The 27,968-nt window shown below is 51.2% G+C and overlaps 2 protein-coding genes across 8 annotated transcripts in view; one reads left to right on the top strand and one right to left on the bottom strand.

Annotated features, from left to right (window-relative positions):
• The window catches only part of dzank1 (double zinc ribbon and ankyrin repeat domains 1), a 28,394-nt gene extending 13,277 nt beyond the window's left edge, over positions 1 to 15,117 (bottom strand). For 2 of the 6 annotated variants that reach the window (XM_044113014.1, XM_044113018.1), the window contains exon 1: positions 15,043 to 15,117. Coding sequence is in view for 1 of the 6 variants with exons in the window: in XM_044113010.1 (XP_043968945.1) it covers positions 4,901 to 5,236 (336 nt within the window). In the remaining 5 variants the exon portion in view is untranslated. Of the gene's footprint in view, positions 1 to 4,900; positions 5,357 to 15,042 lie in introns of those variants that run through there. The other 4 variants (XM_044113015.1, XM_044113010.1, XM_044113016.1 and 1 more) reach the window with 4 other exon arrangements.
• Positions 62 to 27,823, top strand: LOC122828918 (spectrin beta chain, non-erythrocytic 1-like). 2 transcript variants are annotated; one of them, XM_044112963.1, is made up of 36 exons: positions 62 to 197; positions 3,266 to 3,459; positions 6,325 to 6,476; positions 7,320 to 7,493; positions 7,574 to 7,665; positions 7,743 to 7,823; positions 7,896 to 8,011; positions 8,086 to 8,198; positions 9,049 to 9,236; positions 9,317 to 9,434; positions 9,506 to 9,664; positions 9,742 to 10,044; positions 10,111 to 10,264; positions 16,245 to 17,115; positions 17,189 to 17,326; positions 17,422 to 18,178; positions 18,284 to 18,486; positions 18,705 to 18,795; positions 18,908 to 19,054; positions 19,753 to 20,016; positions 20,097 to 20,321; positions 20,438 to 20,527; positions 20,601 to 20,879; positions 20,951 to 21,081; positions 21,267 to 21,471; positions 21,539 to 21,913; positions 22,018 to 22,262; positions 22,335 to 22,473; positions 22,755 to 22,839; positions 22,908 to 23,104; positions 23,181 to 23,287; positions 24,881 to 24,932; positions 25,359 to 25,570; positions 25,640 to 25,813; positions 26,098 to 26,140; positions 26,365 to 27,823. In XM_044112963.1, exons 2-36 carry the CDS (start codon positions 3,306 to 3,308, stop codon positions 26,551 to 26,553), a joined length of 7,023 nt encoding a protein of 2,340 aa, XP_043968898.1. In that variant the 5' UTR covers positions 62 to 197; positions 3,266 to 3,305; the 3' UTR covers positions 26,554 to 27,823. The 2 variants fall into 2 exon arrangements, with proteins under 2 accessions (XP_043968898.1, XP_043968899.1); XM_044112964.1 differs by lacking the exons at positions 62 to 197; positions 3,266 to 3,459 and adding an exon at positions 5,417 to 5,787.
• The last annotated feature ends 145 nt before the right edge of the window (positions 27,824 to 27,968 follow it).

The raw sequence follows: 27,968 nt of genomic DNA, 5'->3' as shown, positions 1-27,968 counted from the left end.
GTTCAGGCTCGGTTCTGTTTCTGGCTGGATGAAGATGAAGATGAGGAGGAGGAGGAGGGTCAGTGCGGATCTTTTCCCGTCATTCCCTGCAGCAGCCCGCCCCCCCACGTCCCGGTGCTCCTCCTCCGGTTCCGTCCGCTCTGCAGACTCTTCCTCCGCAGCTGAAGTTTGGATCCTTGCTGTGGATCTCTTAGTAGGTAAGCGGCGCCCTGCTCCGGCTCGGTTCGGTTCGGTTGGGTTTTAGTGGCCGCTGTGATTGGAGCTCCGGGTTGGGTGGGGGGGCTCTGGGTTTCTGAGGCTAACTTCGCTTCGTGTCGGGAGTCCGGGCTCAGTCCGGCCGTTTGGACTCCGGATCCGAACCTAACAACCTCGGAATCTCCGAACCAGCACCACGGTACTAACCCGGCCGCGCCGTGTGGTCGGGCCGCGGCGCCTGGCAGCCCGCCTAGCCGCCTCCGGCCCCCCGCCCTCCCGGATGGAGGATGGAGAATAATAACGGTGCGCCATGCAGGCGTGGCCGCGGGAGGAGGCGGTCTGGCCGGGACAATAACAGCCGCTGCGGCCGCGATTCTGCCCTCATTTCCCGGTCCGTTTCAGCGGTGGCTCGGACCGCCTGTGGCCGGCCTCCAGTCATCTCTCACCGGTTCTCTGCGGCTCCGCAGACCGCCGCGCAGCTCCGCAGAAAATGCTGGAAAACAGCGGCCTCCATCCCCGGGTTCTGCTGGAGGAACGTTCCTCTCAGAGAACCGAGCCCTGCTGCAGGTGTTCAAACAGCAGAACCAGATTCAACAGGAACTTCACCGGTTCTGAAAGATCCAAAGTGGAATCTGGTTCCAGGACTTCATTCTCTTGGTTCTGAAAAGTTGCAGGAAGTGGTTGGATCCAGAACATAGAGCCGGGCCAGCTGTAGCTGCTGGTTCTGACCCGAACACGCAGAACGTTCTCCTGCTGGAGGTTCTGAACGGTCTGCCGCTCCAGAAACGTCCTCCATGAACTCTGGGAAAATCTGGACTCAACTGAAGCCGGTCCAATCTGAACGGATCGGCTCCGATCCGATTCCTGTTTTTGTTTGTCCTCTACTTGTGTCCTTAGGGAGTGAAACTGCAAATATTTCTGATGTTTGGCGGCCATCTTGGGTGGATCTGAGGCCATGGCATCAACAATCAATTGATGATCAATTAATTGATCAGCTTCCTGTCTGAAGCCTGGAATCCCAGTCAAGAGCTGGTTCTGGTTCTGAGTGAAGTCAGGCAGGAGGGCGTAGCTGGATCAGGTTCCGGAGGTTGAAGTTCAGTTTTTCCTAAATACCTAGACTCAGTGGACCTGTTCTGTCTGCTCAGTTTGGGTTTCTGTTGGGTCAGAACCGGGTCGAGGGTTCTGGTGGGTGCAGTTTTCCTTGCAGCTGCTCCACGTCTGGCTGTCTGACAGCTGTTCCTCAACCTGAGGGGTGGGGGCCGCAGGGGGACGGGTCATATGTCTCTAGGGGACGTGTGTTCAGGACCCGACAGCTGCCGGTTCTGTGTGCGCGGCCAGAACCTGGAAATGTTGATGAGATCATCCTTCCAGCCACTCCCTGGCTTGGACTTCTTGCTGTTGCTCTTCAATAACGATGACGATGATGATGAACACCAATAATTAATTAATCAGAAGCTTCATATTGACCATTTCTCATTTCTCAAACCATCCAGCTGGTCTGAGGCTCGACTGCTTTGGTCTGAATCCGTGACTCTAGCTCCTCTCTGACCTCTATTTGACCTCTCTCTGACCCCTGACCTGAGAATGCAAATGAGGCCCTTCAGGCCCCGCCCCCCACAGATCGCAGAGCGTTCCCATCCACCTTGTTCGGCCATTTTTGTAGTTTATAGCAGCGATGTGCTTAACTAGCGGAGCAGAAACTTTTCATTCCCCACTGACTGGAAGATGCCAACGACGTTAGACTCGTCTATCCAGCCACAACAGGACTGACCTCGTATGGTAAACAAGGCTCACGTAGCTAGCTGGTTAGCTAACGCGAGCGCCAAGAACGTAACTGAAAGCATTTGGATCACAGGTTCCCAAGACAAAACAGTGAAATTGATGCCAAACTGTTAATATTCAAAACAAGATGGTGCTGTCCAGTACGAGCTAACAGCTAGCTCAAAGCGCTAACTCCAATGTGATGCTAATGCTAGCAAACAGTGGCCAGAATGTCAACAATAGATTCATGAAGTTTGTCATCATTTTAACTTAATTAGCAGCTTAGCGTTTTGCTCGGTCAGACCAAGTTAGCTAACCCTTCTGGATGCTAACGCAGGTCAAAGACGACTTTCCCCTCTGATGTGAAATATTTCCAGGAAAAATAAGGTTTAACCAGACATTTGGAAGATGTTCTGGTGCTGGGGATCGCTTGGGTTAAAACAGCCCAGCAATTAGACCGATCCACTCAGAGTTTTGCCATCACTAAACCTGGAAGACAAAATCTCTGCCAGGAGTAAAAATGGCGGATTCATGGTTAGCCAGAAGTCCGTGGTCTGGCTTTGCAGTTCTGCAGCAAAAACTGATATCAGTTCAAAACCTGCAATGTGAAATAAAGAAAGCTGAAAAACATGAGGCAACCAGAAACCAGGATCTGCTGTTCTAGAGTCCAGGATCAAACCCAGAAGGATTCAGTGAAGCTGCTGTTAAAAACAGACTGGATGCAGATTCTGGTTCCCTGAACACACGGGCCAGCCAATGAGGCGCTAGCTCCTGCTGCCGTCCAATCAGAGTCAGACTTGGCTGTGCCAGGTTCAGGGTGTCGGTCAGTGTGGGAACTTCCAGCCTCCTGATTCTACCTGAGCTGCATGACCTCAACCTCTCTGCAATATGAAACATTAATGCTGCAAAGATGTGCATTAAATATTAACTCCTGTGAAGTGCTGGAGCCCTCTGGACTGCAACAAGAGCTCAACGTTTTCAGAAATAAAACGAGTTTCTGTTTCGATATGAATGGGAAAAAGAAATAAAATGAGTAATGAGATGTTTTCTGAAGTGCTGCCATAAACTGCATTATTATGAATGTAAAGGTGGAAACATGTCTCCTCCTCTGCTGCCGGTCTGCTCTCCGTCCCGCTGAAATGATGCTGACCCGCCACTCGGCCACATGACCCCCAACCTCCATTAGAGCTCAGCCAATCAGAGCGCAGCAGCCTGACTCAACAGGAAGAAACAATACAGTGTTGGGTTCTGTTCCATGGAACCGGGCCCAGGTTCTGTTTCTGCCTCTGACCCGTGGTTCCGCCCGCAGGTGTGGTGGCCCTGAAGCGGCCCGTGTCAGCCGACCCATCATGATGACGACGGTGGCGGCCAAGTACGACCCGATGGAGCTGCACGGCCAGTACAGCAGCAGCGACACCGTCAACAACCGCTGGGACAACGACGGGGACAACGAGAACAGCTCCGCCCGGCTCTTCGAGCGCTCGCGCATCAAGGCTCTGGCAGGTAGGAGGGCGGCGCCCCCTGTGGGCGGGCGGGGCGTACTCATTTAGCAGCGAGTGCGGGAGGATGACTGACAGCACTAAGCCCCTCCTCCTGGTTGTGATTGATTGTTCCTGGTAGGAGTGGTGTGTTTCTGCCGCAGTTCAGGCAGGAAGTGGAGACGATGCGACCAGAGGAAGCCCCGCCTCTCTGCACAACTCACTGGGGAAGTGGGCGGGGCCAGAAACAGAAACGCACCAATCAGAAGCAGCTGAAGAAAGAGGTGTTTAGCTGGTTCTGGTCCCGGTCCATGTTCTGGTTCTAGTTACAGGTCCTGGTTCTGGTTACAGGTCCATGTTCTGGTTCTGGTCCTGGTTCTGGTCCCGGTCCATGTTCTGGTTCTGGTTACAGGTCCATGTCCTGGTCCTGGTTCTGGTTCTGGTTCTGGTCCCGGTCCATGTTCTGGTCCTGGTCCCGGTCCATGTCCTGGTCCAGGTTCTGGTCCCGGTCCATGTTCTGGTTCTGGTCCATGTCCTGGTCCTGGTTCTGGTTCTGGTCCCGGTCCATGTTCTGGTCCTGGTCCCGGTCCATGTCCTGGTCCAGGTTCTGGTCCCGGTCCATGTCCTGGTCCTGGTTCTGGTTCTGGTCCCGGTCCATGTCCTGGTCCAGGTTCTGGTCCCGGTCCAGGTTCTGGTCCCGGTCCATGTTCTGGTTCTGGTCCTGGTTCTGGTCCCGGTCCATGTCCTGGTCCAGGTTCTGGTTCTGGTCCATGTCCTGGTCCTGGTTCTGGTTCTGGTCCCGGTCCATGTCCTGGTCCAGGTTCTGGTCCTGGTCCAGGTTCTGGTTCTGGTCCCGGTCCAGCAGGCCCGGCAGGATGTTTGTTTCTCACTTCCTGTCTTTGACTCTGGAATGTGAGACAATGAAGGGAAACTGATGACATCATCGCGATGCTGTCCCGTCATTGGCTCACACTCTCCACTGTAGAAAACTGTTTGGAGTAAATACCAGTCTGTTTGCAGAAGACAAACTGGGACCAGCATGGTGCTGGTCAGACCGGTTCTGGACCGGTTCTGAACCCACACACAAGCAGTTTCAGTCCATTGAGAAGTCTAAGGTAGAAATTGATCCCCAATGACCTTTGACCTCATCAGACTCTGGATGAAACTGAAGGAAGAAATCAGCATCGTTTTTTATTTGTAGCTTCATAGAAAGAATCAAAAGGACAGCGCCCCCCGCAGGCTCATTATGTAACTAACTGGAGTGTTGCAGGTCTGACCTGGTTCTGGTTCTGGTTCTGCTCTGTTGGACCAGATGGATGCTGCGCTCGCATCATAATAAACATATGAGCAGATGGTGGGTGTGTGTGTGTGTGTGTGTGTGTGTGTGTGTGTGTGTGCCTGCAGACAATGAGAACAGAACCTGTTGACAGGTCCAACTGTCCCAGCAGCTTTCAGGTAGAACTTACTGGGAATGCTGGATCCAAACCAGCAGCAGATGATGTTGAAATGTTCCTCCAGAACCTCGTGCTGACCCCCGCTGACCTCGGCTTCATCTGGACCAGCGGGGGAACCAGAACTTCCTGTTTTCTGTCAGAAACCAGAGAACAGCTTCCTGAACCTCCATGTCCGGACTGGTGTGGGTGGTGCCGGTACGGGTCCTGGTTCTGTACCCAGAAAACACTCTGGGTTTCAGTACAGGAGTTCCTCACGCCCGTCTGGAACGGATCTCGTCCAGATAAGAAACGCCTGAAGAGTTGGGATTCCCTCAGAGTTCTGACCCGGTTCTGGTTCCAGTTCTGCATAGATCTCTCTGCTGGAAGCAACCTCCTGAAGGAATCTGCTTCACCTTCACTTTTTGCAGCGTGTCGGTCCTGGAGGGGAGGGGCAGCGGAGGGGGGTCCCTGCAGCCAATCGGACGGCAGCAGCAGCAGGACAGGGAGGCTGCTGCTGCCTTGCTGCGAGGGCGGGGCAGGGCGTCACGGCAACCTCTGGACTCGTCGCTGCAGACTCCAGGTCGCTGCTCCCGGTCCGCTCCACATGCTCCCGTCCAGAACCAGAGTTTCAGACTGAGTCTGCTGGGTTAAACTTTAATCTGAGCTTCTTGTCGATGAAGTCCAAAGTTCAGCTCCGTCGCCTCGAAGGAAACGACCGCAGGATTTCCTTTCCTGGTTTCATCCCAACCCAATCCTCGGATCGGCTGGGACTGTTCCGGCTGGGCCGCGTCGGCCAGAATGTCGCTGGACTGAAGTAGAACCGGGCCTGGAGCGGTCCGGGATCCGACCCGCAGGAGGGATGGAGGCGGAGCCGCAGGCCAGCAGCAGCCTGCTGGACGGACGATTCAAGCAGCTGCAAGGTGAGGGGGAACCGCTGCCTCCAGGCTCACAGGTTCCCCTAACTGGGTCCAGTGTCAACTGGTTTCTCTGCAGAACCGTTTGTTCTGATGTTTGGGTCGGTCTGCTTCAGGTATGGGTCCGGTCCGGTTCATCTGTCTCCGCCAACAGCGGCGATATGTTGGACCGTCCTCAGATCTGGTTTAAATTGATCCGTTTTTAATTTTAATTTGGATGAAACTCAAGTTGGGTCACCCGATTCTCCAGAACCGGCTGCGTTAGGAAAATGTGGCACATCAGGATTCTGTTGACCAAATATTTCATGGGTCCGTCGCTATGACGACAGTTTATTCAAATGAGCACCAGAGAGCAAACAATTGCCGGTTCTGGAGTTGATGGTTCTATTCCACGAAGGAATACTTCCTGTTGCTCTATCAGAATCAGCAACCCGATCCGGTTCCTCTTCCTTCCTTCAGAGTAAAGGTCCAGAATCCTGAACCGAGCCAGTGGGATCCACTGAATTAGCAGTTCTGACCCAGTTTGTGTCTCTGTCCACCCAGATGAACGTGAAGCGGTCCAGAAGAAGACCTTCACCAAGTGGGTCAACTCCCACCTGTCCAGAGTCTCCTGCAGGATCACCGACCTTTACCTGGACCTGAGGGACGGACGCATGCTCATCAAGCTGCTGGAGGTTCTGTCCGGAGAGAGGCTGGTGAGGGTCGGTTCCGTCCAGACCGGACGGTCGGGTCCGTCGGTTCCGTCCAGACCGGACGGTCGGGTCCGTCGGTTCCGTCCAGACCGGACGGTCGGGTCCGTCGGTTCCGTCCAGACCGGACGGTCGGGTCCGTCGGTTCTGTCCAAACGGGTCTGTCGGTAGAACCGGTGGTACTGCAGTTCTTCCTTGCGTGTTTCAGGTGTTTCTTATTTTCATCCCGGCTGATTTCAGGAGTTTTCTGAACTCAGTCAGTCTGAACTGGGCCGAGCCTTGGGGCCGCTGTTCTCAGCGCCGCTCCAGGACCTGAAGGCCCCTGGGGATTCTGGGTAATGTAGTCTGCATGCAACACAACCTAGACAAGCTGCTTCTGGTTCTTCTCTGGGTCCACTCAGTCTGAGGACTGCCTTTCCTGGAAGCTGCTCTTCCAAGAAATGGGTGGAGCCTAACACAATTACCCTCTCAATGGGCGGAGCCTAACATCCCTCTCTGCTTCGCTTCAGTTCTACCAGGTGTGTCACTTCCTGTTTTGCTGCCGCTAGCAGCTGGAGTGGTGGATTCTGGATCCAGATAAGATGGCTCTGATCCAGTTCCTGTCCTGAGGTTCTGGGACACTCCACTTCCTGTACTGTGCTTAGAGCCTGCTAAACGCTTTACTGCCCTCTGATAAGGCAGGGCTGATGTGTCGCTGCCATGGTTACCAAGCAGCCATCTTGAGAACTCTTATCTCCTGCTGCTGAAGTGTTTATTATGAACAGCGGCCCCTACTGTACAGCAGTGTTTAATATGAACAGCGGCCCCTAGTGGACAGCAGAGGGACTACATTCCCTTGTTTATCTGCAGCCAAAGCCCACCAAAGGCCGGATGCGGATCCACTGCCTGGAGAACGTGGACAAAGCGCTGCAGTTCCTGAAGGAGCAGCGGGTTCACCTGGAGAACATGGGATCCCACGACATCGTCGATGGCAACCACCGACTTACTCTGGGCCTCATCTGGACCATCATCCTGCGCTTCCAGGTAACAGAGCCACGCCCCATCAGGCCGCCAGCAGGCGGAGGTGAGACAGGTGGCCCTGACCCTCTGCTGTTCCGCCTCAGATCCAGGACATCAGTGTTGAGACTGAAGACAATAAGGAGAAGCGATCGGCCAAGGACGCCCTGCTCCTGTGGTGCCAGATGAAGACGGCCGGGTGAGTCTCGGCCTGCACAGGTAATTAGGTGACCAGACCGGACCGGACTGTCTCTGACCTCATCTGTTCCTCTGCAGTTATTCCAATGTCAACATCCACAACTTCACCAGCAGCTGGAGAGACGGCATGGCCTTCAACGCCCTCATCCACAAACACAGGTACCCTCCTCCACCTGGACACCTGGACAGGTGTGGTACAGGTGTGTTGTGAAATCCTGTCTGGTGTTTTAGACCTGACCTGATCGACTTCGACAAGCTGAAGAAGTCCAACGCTCACTACAACTTGCAGAATGCGTTCAACCTGGCGGAGCAGCACCTGGGCCTCACCAAGCTGCTGGACCCAGAAGGTTCTGACCCGTCTGACCGTCAGGCAACAATCAGGCTGAACCTCACTGACCGGGGCTGGTGTGTCTGTCTGCAGATATCAGCGTGGAGCATCCTGATGAGAAGTCTGTCATCACCTACGTGGTCACCTACTACCACTACTTCTCCAAGATGAAGGCGCTGAAGGTGGAGGGCAAACGCATCGGGAAGGTAGGAGCCTCTGGGGCCCTCAGCAACGTTTTTATAAAACCAGAGTAAACTGGTACTTAACTACAGGAACCAGCTCCTGTGTCCACAAAATCTAAATGCTGCTCAGCTTCAGATCCTGCAGAGTTTTCCAAACACTTCCATCCAAAGCAATATTATTTTTCCAAGACCAGTGGGCTCAGAGTTTGAGCTGCTATAAGAACTCTGGACTCTTTTCCTAAGAAAATCGATTTGGACATAAAGAACGTTTGACAAAGTTTTGAACACTTGATTCAAAACGTCCATTTTGATTCCAAGTTTTCCATCATCAATAACGAGCTTAACAGGACTTTAAACAAACAGAATAAAGCAGGACTTAAGGTCCAGTCATGTTCTGGGACCTGACTGCAGTCTGTTATTTAACTCCCAAAGACTTTGAAAGGAAGATTTGGCCAATTATCCAGCTGTAAGAATCAGTTAGATCCTTTCGTCTGAACAAAAGAAACAGGCGTGTTGAGTCTAGAAAACATCCTCCTTTAGCTCCACATCCTCCTTCAGAGACGTCTGCTGGTTCTGGTCCTGACGGGTCACCCATCCGGTCCACTCTCCTGTTTTGGGAGCCGTCGTCATGGTGAACATGTTGCTAGTTTTCAGGGTAAATCTTCAATCTGGTCAGAATATGAACCTCACTGATCCTTCGCTGTTCATCGACCGGAGGGTTCTTCAGCCAATCAGAGAGGAGCAGGTACTCAGCAGCTCCCTGACCAAACCAAAGGACCGGTACCAAGGTCCTGGTTCCGTCTTCACCCTTCAGGTCGTATTTCTGTGAATCCGGTGTCAGTTCACCTGAGTCATCCAGGTTCTTTGTTGTCAGGTGTTGGACAACGCCATCGAGACCGAGAAGATGATAGAGAAGTACGAGTCGCTGGCGTCGGACCTGCTGGAGTGGATCGAACAGACCATCATCATCCTCAACAACAGGAAGTTCGCCAACTCGCTGGTGGGCGTCCAGCAGCAGCTGCAGGCCTTCAACACGTACCGCACCGTGGAGAAACCGCCCAAGTGAGTGGCGATCCTCCAGGTGTCCTCAGCTCCAGGTAACTCCTCCTGTTCAGACATTGAACAGGTTTGTTGTCTCTCAGGTTCACAGAGAAGGGGAACCTGGAGGTTCTGCTCTTCACCATCCAGAGCAAGATGAGGGCCAACAACCAGAAGGTCTACATGCCCCGCGAGGGGAAGCTCATCTCAGACATCAACAAGGTGAGCGCCGCCCACCGCTGGTCTCTGAAACGTCGTCCAGATTTAGAGTCTTTGTCCGCTCCTCCCGTCAGGCCTGGGAGCGTCTGGAGAAGGCGGAGCACGAGAGGGAGCTGGCTCTTCGGACGGAGCTGATCCGACAGGAAAAACTGGAGCAGCTGGCCAGACGCTTTGACCGCAAGGCGGCCATGAGGGAGACCTGGCTGAGTGAAAACCAGAGGCTGGTGTCTCAGGTGAGCAGATCTCTGCAGCAGTTCACCGTTAGCTCACCTGTCCTGTCTTCCTCACCTGCCCTCCCCTCTGACTCCAGGACAACTTTGGCTTCGACCTCCAAGCTGTGGAGGCGGCCACCAAGAAGCACGAGGCCATCGAGACGGACATCGCGGCGTACGAGGAGCGTGTTCAGGCGGTGGTCGCCGTGGCGAAGGAGCTGGAGGCGGAGCGTTACCACGACATCAAGCGCATCGCGGCCCGAAAGGACAACGTGATCCGGCTGTGGGAGTATCTGCTGGAGCTGCTGAAGGCCCGCCGGCAGCGGCTGGAGATGAACCTGGGCCTGCAGAGGGTCTTCCAGGAGATGCTCTACATCATGGACTGGATGGACGAGATGAAGGCAGGCAGAGGAACCCGCCTTCAGCCCCGGACCAGGATCCCAGACTAACCCCGCTTTGTCTTCCAGATGCTGCTGCTGTCTCAGGACTACGGGAAACACCTGCTGGGCGTGGAAGACCTGCTGCAGAAACACGCGCTGGTGGAGGCCGACATCGCCATCCAGGCCGACAGGGTGAAGGCCGTCGTCAACAACGCCAACAAGTACTCGATGGCCGACAGCGGTGAGCAGCTCTGGCCACATCGGACCCGCTCCTTCACCATGAGCGCCACCTGGAGGAGAACAGCTCCTTAAACTAGAACAATTGCTGTAGAGAAACTAATCTGCAGCATGAACACAGAGTTGTAATTCTGTCAACTCCTCCCTTTGCTCTGAGAGTCTGGCGGATTTTGCTGCCATCATTCCAGAGAAGACGTTTTCGGTCCAAAAGCACGACTTCATGTCTCAAAGCTTGTAATGCTCCTACTCCAAACTTCTTCTCTCAAATATTCACTCTGCTTTCTCAAACCTTTCTCCTCACGCTCAAATCTCGTCTCTCTGCTCGGATCAAATCTCAGCCGATAGAACGCAGGTGATCTACTGGGTGCGTTTGTTTCCTTCTAGTGGGTGAGCCTGTGTGGCGATGTGTCAGTCCAGAGCACAGGGGTCAAACTCCAGGCCTCCAGTCGCCGTCCTGCAGGTTTTACAAGAGCCACAGCTACAAAACACTGGAATGAAACGGCTTCATTTCCTCCTCCTGGTGTGGATCGGTTCTCCAGAACCTTAATGACCCAATTATTCTGTTCAGGTGCAGCAGAGGCTCATCTAAAGGTTGCAGGCTGGTGGCCGTCCAGGACACCCTGGTCTAGAGAGAAATATCTGTCTACCCTAAATCAATATAGGAACAATCTAGATAGATATTAATAGAAAATCCATCAATCTGAAAAAAATCAGCAGCCATTGTTTTGACTCTTTAAAGTGTAACTGACCTCTGACCCCGCACTGAGGGATGGGTGATGTCATCAGGATGACAGAAGGACTGTTGTCACTTTATCCACTTTGTCGCTTTTCGATGTTTCAGATTCCTCTGTGACTTTTTCTCCAAAGCCAAAACTAATAATGAATTTAGCAGCTCCTATTCTGTTGTGTAATGTAGAGCGAGGAAACATTTGGTTCCAAGCTTCTGGGTTGTTTATGTCGTCATAGCAACGACTAACAACTAGCATAGCAACTGTCATGACAGCATGCATCTGTTGGCACTTTCAGCAGCATGTTACATGTCGGTGGAGACTTTTTATGGCAACAACGTTCTGCAGCCGGCGGTCCGAATGTCTGTCCTGAGCGAGCCGCTGTTAGCAGCTAACAGCTGTTAGCAGCTAACAGCTGTTAGCAGCTATTAGCTTCTGCTTCTTCCTCAGCACTGCAGTCAAACCTTCACCAATAGTCCGAGCAGAGACGTTTCTCTCTGTATCCACATTGCTAATAAATCACATAAAGCCGAGGAGCTATCGATCAATGCTGGTCAGTCGCCATGGCAACCCTTACTACTTCAGATTTGGACTCATTGGGCAGACAGGGAGCGCTGGAACAAACGCACCCAGTATAACGCTCGCATCCTATTGGCTGAGAGGTTGCCGGGCAACAGTATTTTTCTGTTCCAAGCAGAAAATGATTCGTAAGCCAGCAGAGACGTTTGCAAGAGGAGAGTTGATCCGGGTTTTGAGCTCGAGGAGAAAAGTTAGAGAGCAGAAGTTTGAAGTTCAAGCATCAGATATTTAGAGACAGAAAACATGAAAATGTTTGCTCTGCTCTGGAGTTATGGCAGAAAAATCCCCATACGAGTCACTAGAAGCGTTTCACATGAGCCCAATAGAGGAAGGGTGACACTCCCACGCCGTCTTACAGAAAACCAGAATGCAGTGCAAAAAGCTGAGTGACATTCTGCTTGTGAAAAACTGTTGAAGTTTGAAAAGCATCAGCTACCAGACGGCACTCTGTAAAACTGAAAAGGACCAGAGTTAGCATAAAACTATAAGGGCTTTCAAAACGCTGAATCATCTGAAGGCAGAGGAATGGTTTGTGACGCGATTAAAAGTGGAGAGAAGTTTCTAAGGTGGAGTAGGTGGAGGTGAGCAGCTGCCAAAGTTTTGTTGAATTCTGAAGATTTTCAATCCGTTTCAGTGGGGATGAAATTTGCATAAAAGTTGAAAAACTTCAAAACTTGCAATAGCAGGCTTACTGCAGCTTAAGGCAAGTTAAATTTAAGACTTTTAAATACTTTTTTAATACCGCCTGAAATTAAACTTAAGACCAACTTCACAATACACACAAATAGAAATAAAACTAGCAACAATTTTACCCAGAAGTTAAAAAAACAGAACTCAGTCCAATGGAAAAGTTGCAGATAACTATTCATTTTAAACAACTATTCTGCATTAGTGTTCTCCTAGAGGGGAACATCAGGCCAGGCCTCCATGTAAAGATCTCATTTTGGACCTGGCAACATTTTGGACCTGGCAACATTTTGGACCTGGCAACGATCGGCGGCAGCAGCTGGTTGGATCCCAGTCAGATAAAAGTCCAGCGTCTCTGTAGAAACATCATTTCAGTGTCCTGTTGTGACTGGAACTGGCTGGTGTTGAAGCTCTTTCTGCCGCACTTTGCAGATTACATTTTGCTGCTCCGGTTCTGACCGTTCGGCCCTGCTGTGGTTTTTAAGAGTCAGTCAGGAAAACCCCACTGGTGTTTTCTTCGGCCCGGCGGAGTCGCACCGCGTGGGCTCAGACCGTCGGCCGCCACGGCGCTGATCCGCTGTCCGGCCTTGACAGCACCGGCCATCAGCTGCTGATCATCTCATCGATGGGCTCAAGCCTCAACAACAGTTGACATCTTTGTTCTTTCACCAGATATCCAGTTTGCTTTAGGAAGTGAATAAATGTGTTTACCAGATCATCCTTGATCAGAACAGAAGGATCCGACTGGATCCTACTGGTGCCTCCAGGGGACATGGGAACATTTTCCCTTTGCGTTCCCTCACAATTTGCTTACTGCAACATTTGCTGGTCTATGTTGTTGACAGTCAGGAATGTCGGTGTAACATTTCAAATATAAACTCTGCGTTACTCAGGGAATCTCGTCTGTCAATCATCTCCAGGTTCTGTAACGATTATCGATTTATTCCATTCCGATCATCAGCCTCCTCATACACACCAGCCAGTCACCTTCCTGTTCAATACCTGGTGACGCCACGCCCACACGGACACGCCCACACAGACATGGACACGCCCACACAGACCCGCCCACGGACACGCCCACCGCCCAACTGTCCCGTCAATAACTATTTATTTCATTCACATGGCTCTTACAGAGCCTGAGGGAAAACCTGTTTATTATAAACTCTTTGGTGCAAAGAACTGATTGAAACTGGATTTATTCGCTGCATGTTTCTGTCTGTTAAGGTTGGGATGAAACTGGAAATAAAAACGGCCTTTAAACCATTCAGATGCAACAGAGACACGATCAAAAGTGTCTCATAACCTGCAATAACAACTCAGAAACAGTTCAGACAGTCTGGATGTATTTTTATTTCTTTCCTTCTTACGGAAAGTTTCTGTTTATATCAGATTTGTGGCGCATTTCTATACTAAAGAAAAAGACATAAAACTTCAGATAGATAAGTATAAGTAAGTATTCTCTGGACTTTCTAAGTCCACTCTAAATTTATAAAAGTCATAAGTACTCCACAGTTTCTACGTAATATTAAAAACTAAACGACTCTAAGTTCCTCTGGGTTGCAGTTCTTCCTCTGAGAGGCTTTCTGATCGATTGGTGCGTTTGATTTATGGACCGGGACGTTTTACCCAGGTGGTCTACAGACATAAACATGCTGCTGGCAGCAGGACGAACAATAAACCTTAAAATAAAAACCAGGAAAACACCCTGGACAGTGAATTTTTAATTCAAGCCAAGTGCAGAAAACAATAACTAATAAAAACTTTATTCCAAAAAAAGAAAGGTAGTTCTTTAAAAAGTTATTTTTAAAGAACTGCTCTTGTAACAAGCCCCTCATTACAATTTTACTTTAGAAACTTTGTGATGATCATTAGTTCTGCTCATCACAAAGGAAATGTTGGCCTCAAATGGTTTATTTAAACATTATATTTAACATTATAAATAAAAGCAATATTAAGTGTATTTTTACTGGGACATTGATTCCTGATATCTGATTCCAGCTGTAATAGTTTTAAATAAGCAACTCCAAGCTAACATCCTGATTTTCTGTTTACAGTTTCAATAGACATTAGAATCACTAGAACCTGATGAAACTGACATTTCCATTAGTTGTTCAAATATTAAAGTTTACACTGTGTGTGATAAAGCTGCTGCCTTTCCGTATTTACAGTTGAATCGATATCTTAGTTACAGTTAGATTATTTCTTTTTCACAGAAGTAACTTGAACTAAACTTAGATTTTAATACAGACCCAGCTGCTGTTTCCTTATTGTTTGTTGTTACTCATTGATGGACATGATTTCAAATGTAACTGAGTAACTTTACTCAAAACAAATTCAAGTAAAAGGTCAGGCTTTTCAAACAACCTAAAGGCCAAATTAGACTAATTGTAATTACATCAATAAATGTAAATGTAGCAAATTACTTTCCAGATTTGTTTCTTCATTATCCATACAGTAAAATATTTATGACCCCATTTGCTTTGGTTCGCACACTGATAGGTTTGTTATGAAAGAATATTTTAGGAATCGTCTCTCTCTCTCACCGGTTCGCTCCTGTCTAATCCAACCACGCAAAATTCAACAATCCTCCTTTTTCCCCAAACCTGGAAAAACGCCGCTCACTTCATCGCCTTGCTGCTAGCGCTAAACAACAACCCGGAACACGGCGTGCTACAAAACCGAGACAGATACATTTTCCTCGAAAAATTTTAATAATGCTCGAATCGTTTCAGTCCTACACACTGAACTGCCCTTTTACCCCTGTAAACCGAACCTGTTTTGCTCCTACCTTTTTAACCAGCCCTTCCTTCGGGCTCTCAGCCACGCCGCTTCCCGCTTCCCGCTTCCTCTGGTTACGTCATGAACAAGCTTTCTGTCATTTATACTAGCAACGGGCGGCCGGCAGGGGGCGCTGAGGTTCCTATGGGCCGTTTGCTCCAAGGTAAACTTTACACCTTATATGCACAACAATACCAGTTTAGACTTTGAGCAACTTGCTAAGACGGTATTGTGACATTAAAACATGTTTAGCTGCAGCTCTGCTTCTCTTCAGGGTCTGTTAGCTTCTCCTGCTAATGTTAGCTTCTCCTGCTAATGGTAGCTTCACCGCGTCAGTTCAGCGTCACACCGGCTGATGATGCTGCTGGGATTCATTTGTCTGGTGTCCGATTTTCAAATATTTTATGTTTTATTGAGGGTTTTGTGCAAATGTTTTGGGTGCTGTGATCATGTCAAAGCAGCAACTTAAATTAAAAAGTGTTTTATTGTCCATCTGGATGCTGCTGACAACAGAATATTGCTCTTATGTAACTAAAGTCACGATACACTCAGAAAAATGAACCCATTTAAATAAAGAAATCCTCCATTAGTGATTTTAGGATAGAGAGCATTCATTTTATAGAGTCCTTGATGCTGAAAGAGATCCGGTATGAAATGGTACCACAGGACTTTTGAATTTAAAAGTCCAAAAAATTTCTACTTCCCATGAGGTTAAAGGTGACATACTGCTATCTGGTTATATGAACAATGTGCATCTGCTATTAGAGTTACGGCTGCATCCACACCGCCTTTTATTGGTTCCACTGTAGGCGTTGAGTGGCACATTTGGTAAAATATTTCTAAAAATACATAAATCTTACTTATTTTAATATTTCAGACATATTACAATCATTCTACTTACAATATGTTAACATTTTTAAGACCATTGAAAAATTAATATAAGACTTTTAAGGCTAATTAAGGCCTTACTTTTAGATTGATGAATTCAAAGCCTTTTAGGACTTTTCACGGACCGTGGGAACCCTGAATAGGAGAAATTACCAAAATTCACAGCACAGCTCTCCTGAAGAAGCTGAACGCATCGATAAATAAATTGTTGAAATCAGTTGAAGTATGCAGAAGTGGCCAAGAGCTGAAAATGTGCAGAAGATCCTTCTGGCTGATCATTGAGAGGTCGTCACACAAGCTGAAACCACTTTGTCTGTTCTCCAGGCTACAAGCCCTGTGATCCTCAGATCATCCAGGACCGGGTGGCCCACCTGGAGTTCTGCTACCAGGAGCTGACCCAGCTGGCCGCTGAGCGCCGTGCACGTCTCGAGGAATCTCGCCGACTCTGGAAGTTCTTCTGGGAAATGGCGGAGGAAGAGGGCTGGATCCGGGAGAAGGAGCAGATCCTGTCCTCCATGGAGCACGGCAAGGACCTGACCGGGGCGGTGCGCCTCCTGAGCCAGCAGCGGGCCCTGGAGGACGAGATGAGTGGCCGGGCCGGACACCTGCAGCACACCATCGCTGAGGGCCGGGCCATGGTGGATGCGGGTCACTTTGGTGCTGCCAAGATCCAGGAGCGAGTCTCAGACCTGCAGGCTCAGTGGGCGGCGCTGGAGCAGCTTGCAGCAGTGAGAAAGAAGAGACTGGAGGAAGCTCTGGCCATGCACCAATTCCAGGCCGATGCGGACGATGTGGATGCGTGGACTCTAGACGCTCTGCGCATCGTCTCCAGTGGAGAGACGGGCCATGATGAGTTCTCCACCCAGGCTCTGGTCAGGAAGCACAAAGATGCTGCAGCAGAGGTGGCCAGCTACCGTTCGGTCATCGACTCTCTGCATGAGCAGGTCGCACTGCTGCCCAAAGAGGAGGCGGAGTCAGAGGACGTGCAGGGCCGCCTAGCTGGCATCGAGGAGCGCTACAAGGAAGTGTCCGAGCTCACGAAGCTGAGGAAGCAGGCGCTCCAGGATGCACTGGCTCTCTACAAGATGATGAGTGAGGCTGACGCCTGCGAAGTTTGGATCGACGAGAAGGAGCAGTGGTTGAACAGCATGGAGATTCCTGAGAAACTGGAGGATCTGGAGGTGATACAGCACAGGTAACAGCTGAGGGACTGCATGCATCCTGGATCTTTGTCAGGCTATACAGATCTGATGTGGATCTCTCTGCAGGTTTGAGAATCTGGAGCCAGAGATGAACAACCAAGCGTCTCGCGTTGCTGTGGTGAACCAGATTGCCCGACAGTTGATTCACAGTGGCCATCCAAGCGAGACAAACATCAAGACTCAGCAGGATAAACTGAACAACAGGTACATCTGGCCCCCTGGGCAAGACAGAACCTTAAAGGTACAATGCAGACCTGAATCTGGACACATCTTTAGACTGTTTGACCTTGTGTCTGCAGGTGGAGCCAGTTCCGAGACCTGGTGGACCAGAAGAAGGAGTCCCTGAACTCTGCTCTGGGTGTACAGAACTATCATCTCGACTGCAATGAGACCAAATCCTGGATCAAAGAAAAGACCAAACTAATCGAGTCCACCCAGGAACTGGGCAATGACCTCACCGGAGTCATGGCTCTGCAGAGGAAGCTGACCGGCATGGAGCGAGACTTGGTGGCCATCGAAGACAAGCTGGGTGACCTGCGGGGTGAAGCCCAGAGGCTGGCTGAGGAGCACCCTGACCAGGCCAACGCCATCACAGACCGGCTGGCTGAGATCACTGCTGTCTGGGATGAGATGAAGAATACTTTGAAAACACGAGAGGAGTCCCTGGGTGAAGCCAGGAAGCTGCAGCAGTTCCTGCGAGAGCTTGACGACTTCCAGTCCTGGCTGTCCCGCACGCAGACAGCTATCGCCTCCGAAGACATGCCCAACACGCTGTCTGAGGCCGAGAAGCTCATGGCCCAACACGAAAGCATCAAAAATGAGATCCACAACTACGAGGAGGACTACCAGAAGATGAGGGACATGGGGGACATGGTGACGCAGGGCCAGGCGGACGCCCAGTACATGTTCCTGAGGCAGCGGCTGCAGGCGCTCGACACCGGCTGGAACGACCTGCTCAAAATGTGGGAGAACCGGCAGAACCTGCTGTCCCAGTCGCACGCCTACCAGCTGTTCCTGAGGGACACCAAGCAGGCCGAGGCCTTCCTCAACAACCAGGTAAGTCCAGACCCCAGAATCAGGACATGTGAGCACTGAACATCTTGGCTGTTCTGGTCCCTGAAACAGAACCGCCTCCAGACTTCCAGCTTATCCTCTCTCCAGGAGTACGTGCTGGCTCACACAGAGATGCCGACCACCCTGGAGGGCGCCGAGGGGGCCATCAAGAAGCAGGAGGACTTCATGACCACAATGGACGCCAACGAGGAGAAGATCAACAGTGTGGTGGAGGCAGGCAGGAGGCTGGCCAGTGACGGGAACATCAATGCTGAGCGCATCCTTGAGAGAGTGGCCTCCATCGACGACAGGTAGCTTCAGAGCTACATCCAGTTTAATGGACCCAACGTGGCTTTCTGTAGCATCAGCAGCTTGAGGAGTCTGTGTTCAGGAGCTGGATTGTGAGGGTGCTGCCTTCATGCTCTAGACTGTAGAGTTTCTGCTTTTTCTAACACTTGACCTTTCTTTTACCTGTTTGGTTCACATGGAGCCTGTTTGTGGAGCTACCTGCTGTTTCTTCTTCTTCCAGGCACAAGAAGAACAGGGAGGCAGCAGTGGAGCTGCTGATGAGACTGAAGGACAACCGCGACCTTCAGAAGTTCCTGCAGGACTGCCAGGAGGTCAGCCCTTCAGAAGTACATTTTAACCCAACATTTTCAGAAAACTGGCTCAGAAAGTCTGAGACAGACCAAAAGGTTCCAGAAGATGAGGTTCTGTTGGGTCTCTTTGCAGCTGTCTTTATGGATCAGTGAGAAGATGCTGACGGCTCAGGACATGACCTACGACGAGGCCCGGAACCTGCACAGCAAGTGGCTGAAGCACCAGGCCTTCATGGCTGAGCTGCAGTCCAACAAGGAGTGGCTGGACAAGATCCAGAAGGTACTGGAGGGCGTAAAGTTCAGACAACTCCATGCTCAGAGTTACAATGGTTCAGCTGAATCAGTCCCGCCTGAGTCAACAGCTCATCACGTTATTCCCATTGAAACTATTCAGTGTCTCCAACAGACTCCATGGAGGTTTTTGTCATTGCTAGTGATTCTCCACCAACAATCCTCTTCAGGTTAACAAATGTTCCTCTCAGGACCGTAGACTGCCTCTCCTTGGACCCGTAGTGGTCAACCAGTAGCACCAGGGCCAAGGAGTTTCTGTGGAGAATGATCCTTTCTCCATTAGCAGAATTCATGCATTCATCTTAAGACTGAAATACAGCTGGTCCATTTGCTCTCCTTCTGGGCCAACAGAGCAAAATGACATCTGACAATAATTTGGAGGCGGCGCTTTAAAGCTCCTCCTTAAAGCTCCTCCCTATAGGGTAATGAGGAAACAGGGTAATGAGAGAGGGGAAAGACATGTGGCAAATATCGGCAGGCCAGGAATCGAACCCGCGACCTCCGCCACGAGGACCAAGGCCTCAACACGTGGGTCGTGCTTTGCCCCTGCGCCCCCAGAATGATGTTTCCTTAACATTTCCCAATTCCCAGAATAACTTGTTGAATATCATAAATAAGGCTAATCCTGTTCCTAAAGACGTCCACTAGCCCTGCAGATCTCATCTCCTTGGTTCCTCCTGACGTCAGGACGGGACGCTGCTGGTGTCGGAGAAGCCAGAGACGGAGGCGGTGGTGAAGGAGAAGCTGGCGTCACTCCACTCCTTGTGGGAGAAGCTTGAGTCCACCACTCAGACCAAAGCTCAGGGTCTGTTTGACGCCAACAAGGCCGAGCTGTTCACACAGAGCTGTGCCGACTTGGACAAGTGGCTGGGCAGCCTGGAGGGCCAGATCCAGTCCGACGACTACGGCAAAGACCTGACATCTGTCAACATACTTCTGAAGAAACAGCAGGTAAAGCTGCCTGATGTGGCTCCACGAATGTTATCTCCTTCTGAATGAGGGCTAGCGATTGATTTCTGCCTGCTGCTCAGATGCTGGAGAACCAGGTGGATGTGCGCCAGAGGGAGGTGGTGGAGTTGCAGAGCCAAGTGAAGGCCCTTGGTCAAGAGGTGAAGGACACAGACGAGGTTGACGGGAGGAGACGGGTGGTAGAGAAGAAGTTCCAGGAGCTGCTGGAGCCACTGCGGCGTCGCAGAAACTTCCTGGTGGCATCCAGAGAGGTCCATCAGTTCAACCGTGATGTGGAGGATGAACTGGTACGCACAAACAGACTCCTCCTCCAGAGGTTTACAACTGATCCCACCCCCCACCTGCTCCTTTCATGGCAGTAATCATGAAGGGGCGTTCTCACCGGTGTCCTTCCTTCCTGCAGCTCTGGGCCCAGGAGAGGATGCCAGTGGCCACATCCACTGAGCATGGACACAACCTGCAGACAGTCCAGCTGCTCATCAAGAAGAACCAGGTGACTTCTTCTTCTCCTGAGCTTCTGGAGTTTCCCAGCTGCACCCTGACCTCTCTGGTTGATGTGTCCTCAGACTCTGCAGAAGGAGATCCAGGGCCATCAGCCCCGCATCAACGACATCATGGAGCGCAGCCGCAGCCTACTGCAGGACAAGTCCTCCAACACCGACTCGATCCGGCAGCGCCTGGCCGACCTGCAGCAGCTGTGGAAGGAGCTGATTGAGGAGGTGGAGCAGCGGCACGGCCGACTGGAGGAGGCCCACAAAGCTCAGCAGTACTACTTTGACGCCGCTGAGGCCGAGTCTTGGATGAGTGAACAGGAGCTCTACATGATGTCAGAGGAGAAAGCCAAGGTGAGTGGAGCAAACCGCTCAGCATGTAAAGTTCCTGAAGTCCCTTCTCAACCGCCCCGTGTTCTGGTCAGGACGAGCAGAGCGCCGTAACCATGCTGAAGAAGCATCAGATCATGGAGCAGGCTGTGGAGGACTATGCAGAGACCGTCCATCAGCTGTCCAAGACCAGCCGAGGACTAGTGGCCGCCGGACACCCTGAAAGGTCGTCACTGCTCCACTTTTATTGTTCTGCACCTTCCTGAGTAGAAACCTGAGGAGCTCTCAGAAAATAGACGAGTCTCCTGATGTGAATTTTACTAAACAGGAACTGGTTCTCAGCAGGGCTTTTATTGTGAAAAATCTGCATACCAGTTGCCTTCTAATGCAGATCCTTTGTTTGTCTGTCAGCGAGCGGATCAGCATGCGCCAGTCTCAGGTGGACAAGCTGTACGCCGGCCTGAAGGACCTGTCTGAGGAGAGGCGGGGCAAGCTGGATGAGAGGCTCCGCCTCTTCCAGCTCAACAGGGAGGTGGACGACCTGGAGCAGTGGATCGCCGAACGGGAGGTGGTGGCCGGGTCTCACGAACTGGGCCAGGACTACGAACATGTCACGGTAAGATCCTGTCGTACCTGAAGCCTCCTGGATTGGAGCTGGGATGACCGACGCTTGGTGGCTTCAGATGCTGCAGGAACGTTTCCGGGAGTTTGCGCGGGACACCGGGAACATCGGGCAGGAGAGAGTGGACGCCGTGAATCGGCTGGCGGACGAGCTAATCAACGCTGGGCATGCCGACGCGGCCACAGTGGCGGAGTGGAAGGACGGGCTGAACGAGGCGTGGGCCGACCTGCTGGAGCTCATCGACACTCGGACGCAGATCCTCGCCGCCTCCTTCGAGCTCCACAAGTTCTACCATGATGCCAAGGAGATCCTGGGACGCATCGCAGACAAGCAGAAGAAGCTGCCGGAGGAGGTGGGTCGGGACCAGAACACAGTGGAGACACTGCAGAGGATGCACAACACCTTCGAACACGACATCCAGGCGCTGGGAACACAGGTAACACAGCTGACAGTCCTTCCAGCCATGACCTGGAGGAACAGGCAGAGTGTCTGCTGATGTCGGCTGAAGAACGAAGACAGCAGTGTCATGTCTGGTTGCAGGTGAGGCAGCTTCAAGAGGATGCCGCGCGCCTGCAGTCGGCATACGCCGGAGACAAAGCCGACGACATCCAGCGGCGGGAGGGTGAAGTGCTGGAGGCGTGGAGGATTCTGCTGGAGGCCTGCGACGGACGCAGGCTCCGCCTCCTCGACACCGGGGACAAGTTCCGGTTCTTCAGCATGGTTCGCGACCTGATGCTCTGGATGGACGACGTGATCCGGCTCATTGAGGCCCAAGAGAAGCCCAGGTAAGCCCGCCTGCTGCCACCGCCGCTCCGCTGGCGTCGGGAGTCCGACTGACAGGGTGTTTATGGTTCCAGAGACGTTTCCTCAGTGGAGCTGCTGATGAACAACCATCAGGGCATCAAAGCGGAGATCGACGCCCGCAATGACAGCTTCACAGCCTGCATCGAGCTGGGCAAGGCCCTGCTGGCCCGCAAGCACTTCGCCTCAGAGGAGGTGAGGAAACGGAGGGGGAACCGAGGAGTAGGGGGAACCTTCTGGACGGTTCTGGATTCCTCTCCAGACTGATGGACGTCGGACTCTTTAAGATCCGCCCTTAATGTTTGACTGCTTTGTGCCGACAGACTGCTTCTATTAATGCTGTAAAAATACGGTTTCAGCTGATGTATATCTTAACTGGGGGCATGAATACTTTCTGCCGCTGTGCCTGTGCAGCCCGGGGGTTTTGGTTCTGGTGGGTCCGGGCTGAGCTGTGTTCTGTGTTTCCTGTGGTCCAGATCAAGGAGAAGCTGCTGCAGCTTACCGACAAGAGGAAGGAGATGATCGACAAGTGGGAGGACCGCTGGGAGTGGCTCCGCCTCAGTAAGACACTTCCTGTTTACTCCGCGCCGGCCAATCAGAGCCAGCCTGACCCTCCTGCTCCTCCTCAGTCCTGGAGGTGCACCAGTTCTCACGGGACGCGGGCGTGGCCGAGGCCTGGCTGCTGGGCCAGGAGCCCTACCTGTCCAGCCGGGAGCTGGGCCGCAGCGTGGACGAGGTGGAGAAGCTCATCAAGCGCCACGAGGCCTTCGAGAAGTCCGCCGCCACCTGGGAGGAACGCTTCTCCGCCCTGGAGCGGCTGACCACGGTGAGCAGGGCGCCGGGCGGGCGGGGTCCTGCCCGGTCCGGTTCCACTGGCGCTGACGGCCCAGTTCTGCTTCCAGATGGAGCTGCTGGAGGTCAGGAGGCAGCAGGAGGAAGAGGAGAGAATGAGGAAGCCACTGGGTCCAGAACCGGTTCTGGTCCAGCAAGACGGACCCCAGCAGCAAAGGTGAGCCTCCGGAACCACCTCCAGAACCACTCACACCCACAAAGCAGACAGGAAGCACACAAAACCGGGTCAAACCAGAACCTGGACACGAGTGACATCAGAGCTAGTTTCCAACCAATCAGAGGGCAGAGGCACACGCCCACGCTTTCTCACTTCCAGATGGTTCTGGAGAACCTGGACCCGCAGTCACCACACGTTACATAACTAATGCTAAAGCTAGCACAACAAGCTCTGCTAGTGAATTTAACATGTAGCAGAAAGCAAATAGCTGTTTTTTAACTGTCAGGTTTACATTCCTGAGAGCAACGGAAACAGGCAACGGGCAAAATATACATTCAGTTATTCAGACCTGCAGTTGCATTTGTTAATTTCATTTAGGAGAACAGGAGGAGACAAGTTATGAGGGAATGAGGCAGCAGGTATCTGTAACTTACCTGCTCTCTGTTCAATCTGCCCAGCCGCCGGTCCACACAGGACCAGAGATTTATTTTACAGAGATCGTCATTTTATTGGTGACAGGCAACTTTTAAAAATCCCACTATTGTTTAAACAAAATAAACAATAAGGATATAAACAGTGACATTACTCAAGTAAAAGAAAAAGGTACAGTGCAGTTAAACTACTCTTATAAGTACAAACACACACACACACACACACACCTCGGACTGGACCAGAACTCATTTACTTGAGTACCAGTTACTGCAGTAAATGTAAATGTTCCCCCCTCATAACTTTGGCAATTTAAGAGCAAATGTTTCCAAACTTGCAGTATTTCTTGTTGATGATGAGAGGAATAATCACAGTTAAAGACTTGTTGATAAGTTAATTTGTTCCCATGTTACAGAGGGGGAACAGATTATTTCAGGCAGCTGAAATATCCATTCTCTCCTCTCCTCCCATAACTTTGGGGAATAAAGAGCAACTGTTTCCAAATTCTCAAAAATTGTTATGTGTGGTAGCATGTAGTATACTAGAAATTTCCTCAATCCAGAAAATCTGTCATATTTTACATTAGAACAAGATTTACCAGAAAGTCTAAACTCTCATCTTTTCAGGAAATCTTAATTTGTGTGCCTTGCTATCAGACAGCTACCATCCTCTTATATCAGCAATGAAAAACTATAAATACACACAACGTGTTGAAAAATTGTGTTTGGTGACTGACTTTTATTTCTGTCAAGCTGAAGTGACAAAAGTTGAAGAAAGACCGATTCTCTTGGCGTTTAAAATAACACAAAACAGCGTAAAAAGACCTTTTTTATTTAATTACTTTACAATTTTGTAAACAACAGCTGCCGATTAAACTGAATGTTACAACCTTGACATGATTATATGAGTTGTTTTACCGAGAAATCGATCAGAAGCGCCGTGAAAATGTTCAGATCCGCCTCTCTGGCTGCAATGCGCGCTCCCGACACAGGGGAACAGATTTTCACAGGGGAACAGAATTTCACAGGGGAACAGAATCACAGATGATGCCCCCCAAAGCCCGCCTAGGCCTGACAGATTCTGTTGGAGAAGTCTGTGAGGTTCTGCTGACCCGGTTGTGTCCTCACTGTGAGTGTTTAATTGGCATCTGTCTTGGTTCTGCAGCGCCGTGACCCAGAACGGACTCCCATCGGATCGGGACCAGGACTCTCCTCAGGTCAGTTCTGCTGCTCTGCCTGCCGCTCCCACTGGCCGGACCAACCCGGTTCCAGTACCAGAACTTTCAGAACACTGAAGTGTTAGAGATTTTATTCTGGATTGTTTCACATTCAGTATTTGATGAAATATTAATAATTAATTAGATTTATTTAGAGAGCTGCATTATTAAAACCATTTCTGTAGAACTTCCGGTCCAGAACCGCCTGGATGTATTAAAAATAAGCAGGTCCAATTTATGATCCGTGTTCAGGAAGATCCAGGCAGAACCCCAATAAGGGATCGATCAGATGGTTCTGATCCATCCAGTTCTGATCCAGTTCTCAGTTTCCGTACAGCAGTTAAGCCAGATCAAAGTCACGGTGTTTAGTTTTCACACTAGTCAGGAATGTGTTCTAACCCGGTTCTGTCTGATCCGGACCGACAGGACTGCGTGGAAGGTGGCGACCTGGTGAACGGCATGGTGGAGCGCGGCTCCAAGGAGCCGAGCCCCGCCCCCTCGCCGACCTCGGCCAGGAAGTCAGGCAGCAGCCAGTCGGCCACGATGCCGGCCAGCAGCCAGGAGGCGCCGGCGCTGCTGGAGGGGCCACTACACCGCAAGCACGAGTGGGAGGGGCCTAACAAGAAGGCGTCCAACAGGTGAGGCCTGCAGTCACCGGCCCCACCCCCAGGCTCCGCCCCCTGACTCCTGCGCTCTGTGATTGGCAGGTCCTGGCACCACGTGTACTGTGTGATTCGCGGCGCAGAGCTGAGCTTCTACAAGGACAGCAAGGCGGCGGCCCAGGGCACCCCGTACCACGGGGAGGCACCCGTCGGACTGAAGGACGCCGCCTGTGACGTCGCCTCAGACTACAAGAAGAAGAAACATGTCTTTAAGCTCAGGTGAGCACCGGTCCAGAACCGGACTGGACCGGACCGCACCATGGTCTTTGGACGGCCTGATTGTTTCTGGTGATGACAACGATAAATGTGTCCATGTGAGAGGTCCAATGGAGTTCTGACAGAACCAACCTTTAACCTGCAAAAACCAGTTCAGAACCAGTTCAAACTGGTACCAACGAGCTTAGGCCAGTATGAACCGGTTCTGAGCCGGTTTAAACCAGATCAGAACTGAAGGTCCAAACATCCAAACCCAGTTCCTGAATCTAGTTGTTCTTCTCTTCCAGAGTCTCCGATGGGAACGAGTTTCTGTTCCAAGCCAAAGATGAAGTGAGTATCCCTGAAGCTGCGCTAGAAACAGGAAGTGGACCGGAACCAGTCCAACCAGCCAGCTTTCCAGAACCCAGATGAGTTTGGAAGAACTCATCTGGGAAAAATGTTTGGAGGGCACTAACTGGTTCTGATGACCGGGTCACTGTGGTTCTGATCAACATCTGAATCCGTCCTCCAGCTGCGGCTCGGTGTGACCCGCTGTCCTCTGTCGCCCCCTGCAGGAGGAGATGAGCTCGTGGATCCAGGCCGTGCTGAGCGCAGAGCGCCCCGCCCCGGGCGCCGCCCTGGGCACGCCACCCTCTGGGCGCGCTCAGACGCTCCCGGCCAGCGTGTCGCTGCCCGCCGAGTCGAGCCCGGGGAAACGGGACAAGGAGAAACGCTTCGGCCTGTTCAGCAAGAAGAAACAGTAGAAGAAGAACCACAGGGCGCGCTGGAGGACCCGACCCGGCGCTGCAAAACATCAAGCACCCGACCCGAACAGACCTGACCAGACCAGACTGGACCAGACTGGACCAGACCTGACCCTACCAGACTGGACCGGATCTGACCGGACCAGACCTGACCCGACCAGACTGGACCGGATCTGACCGGACCAGACCCGGCCCGCTTCGGAGCGTTGCCTCAGCTCCTGCTTCACTGAGACCCAAACTGCACATCCAGAACTTCCTGAAACATTCATCAGCTGTTCACCTGTTCTACAGAACCGGTCCAGAACATACCTGAGACCAAAATCCCATATTGGCTTACCCAAACCGGACCCAGACCAGGATCTAAATCTGGTTCTGCTCAACCAATCCCGGCCCCAGACACATCGCTGGTTCTGCTCCAGAACCAGAGAGGTTGGGATATAAAGCTGCTTCTGCAGCGTTAGGACCCGTCTTTGATCAGAACTGGTCGCTGATCGGACAAACCAGAACCACCATTAATAAACTCTGGTGTGCTGATGATGTCACTGATGATGTCACAGTGACCGACCAACGGTAGAGGTGGACAGCTGATGAGCGAGTCGCCAGCGTCGACCCGGTTGTTGGTTCCGAATGGTTCTGATTGTGTTGTGTTCGTCTTTGGGACGCAGATGGCCTCCCCTGATTGGTTGATGGTGGGCCTGCGGGCGCTGTGATTGGTCCGCCTGACCTGGGCGGGACCGGCCGCTCCGGTTCTGATTTTCCTGAACTTGATTTTGTATTTTCGTTGTTCTTCAGTTCTGAAGGAGAAACTGGACCAACTTTTTACAGCTTTGGAGTTAAACGTTCACCTGCATGTTTCACGTAAGCTCACCTGACCGACCGCCGTCTTCTTCTATGGTTCTGCGCCGCGCATCGTAACGTAGCGAACATGTATGGAGGTTCGTGTTTCTGCACAATCCGAGCTGCATCGTTAGGAATGACCTATTTAAAGCTTTTCTCATGTATGAAGCTGCACCTGTTAAAGCTGCCAACTCATTAAAGCTTTTAAACTATGACCTCACTTCCTGTTCTGTGATGTCATTTCATCACACCATGTTTTCTTGCTTATTTTTCCATCATTTTAATTCCAAATATTCAGATTTTTTTCTCACGTTTTTTACCTTTTCAATTAATTTTCTCAAAAACGTTTTCCTTCGTCATGCTTGAGTTTTTCCATATAAATTATTATATTGTGACTTTTCTTTCTGATATTAAACATTTTCTCAATAATTCAGCCTTTTTTCTTGAATTTCTTTCTTGTTGAAATTCTTTCCCAGTTAAACTGAATATTTTTTCCAAACAAACTTTATAGTATTTCAGATTTTTGTAACAATTTTTGTAAACAAGTTCAAACAAATTAAAAAGCCTATTCTATAATT

The sequence above is a fragment of the Gambusia affinis genome, linkage group LG04, assembly GCF_019740435.1.
Source record: "Gambusia affinis linkage group LG04, SWU_Gaff_1.0, whole genome shotgun sequence".
In the NCBI taxonomy this organism is placed as follows: domain Eukaryota; kingdom Metazoa; phylum Chordata; class Actinopteri; order Cyprinodontiformes; family Poeciliidae; genus Gambusia; species Gambusia affinis.
Note: the sequence above shows the minus strand (reverse complement) of the source record. Positions and strands in the feature narration are given on the sequence as shown.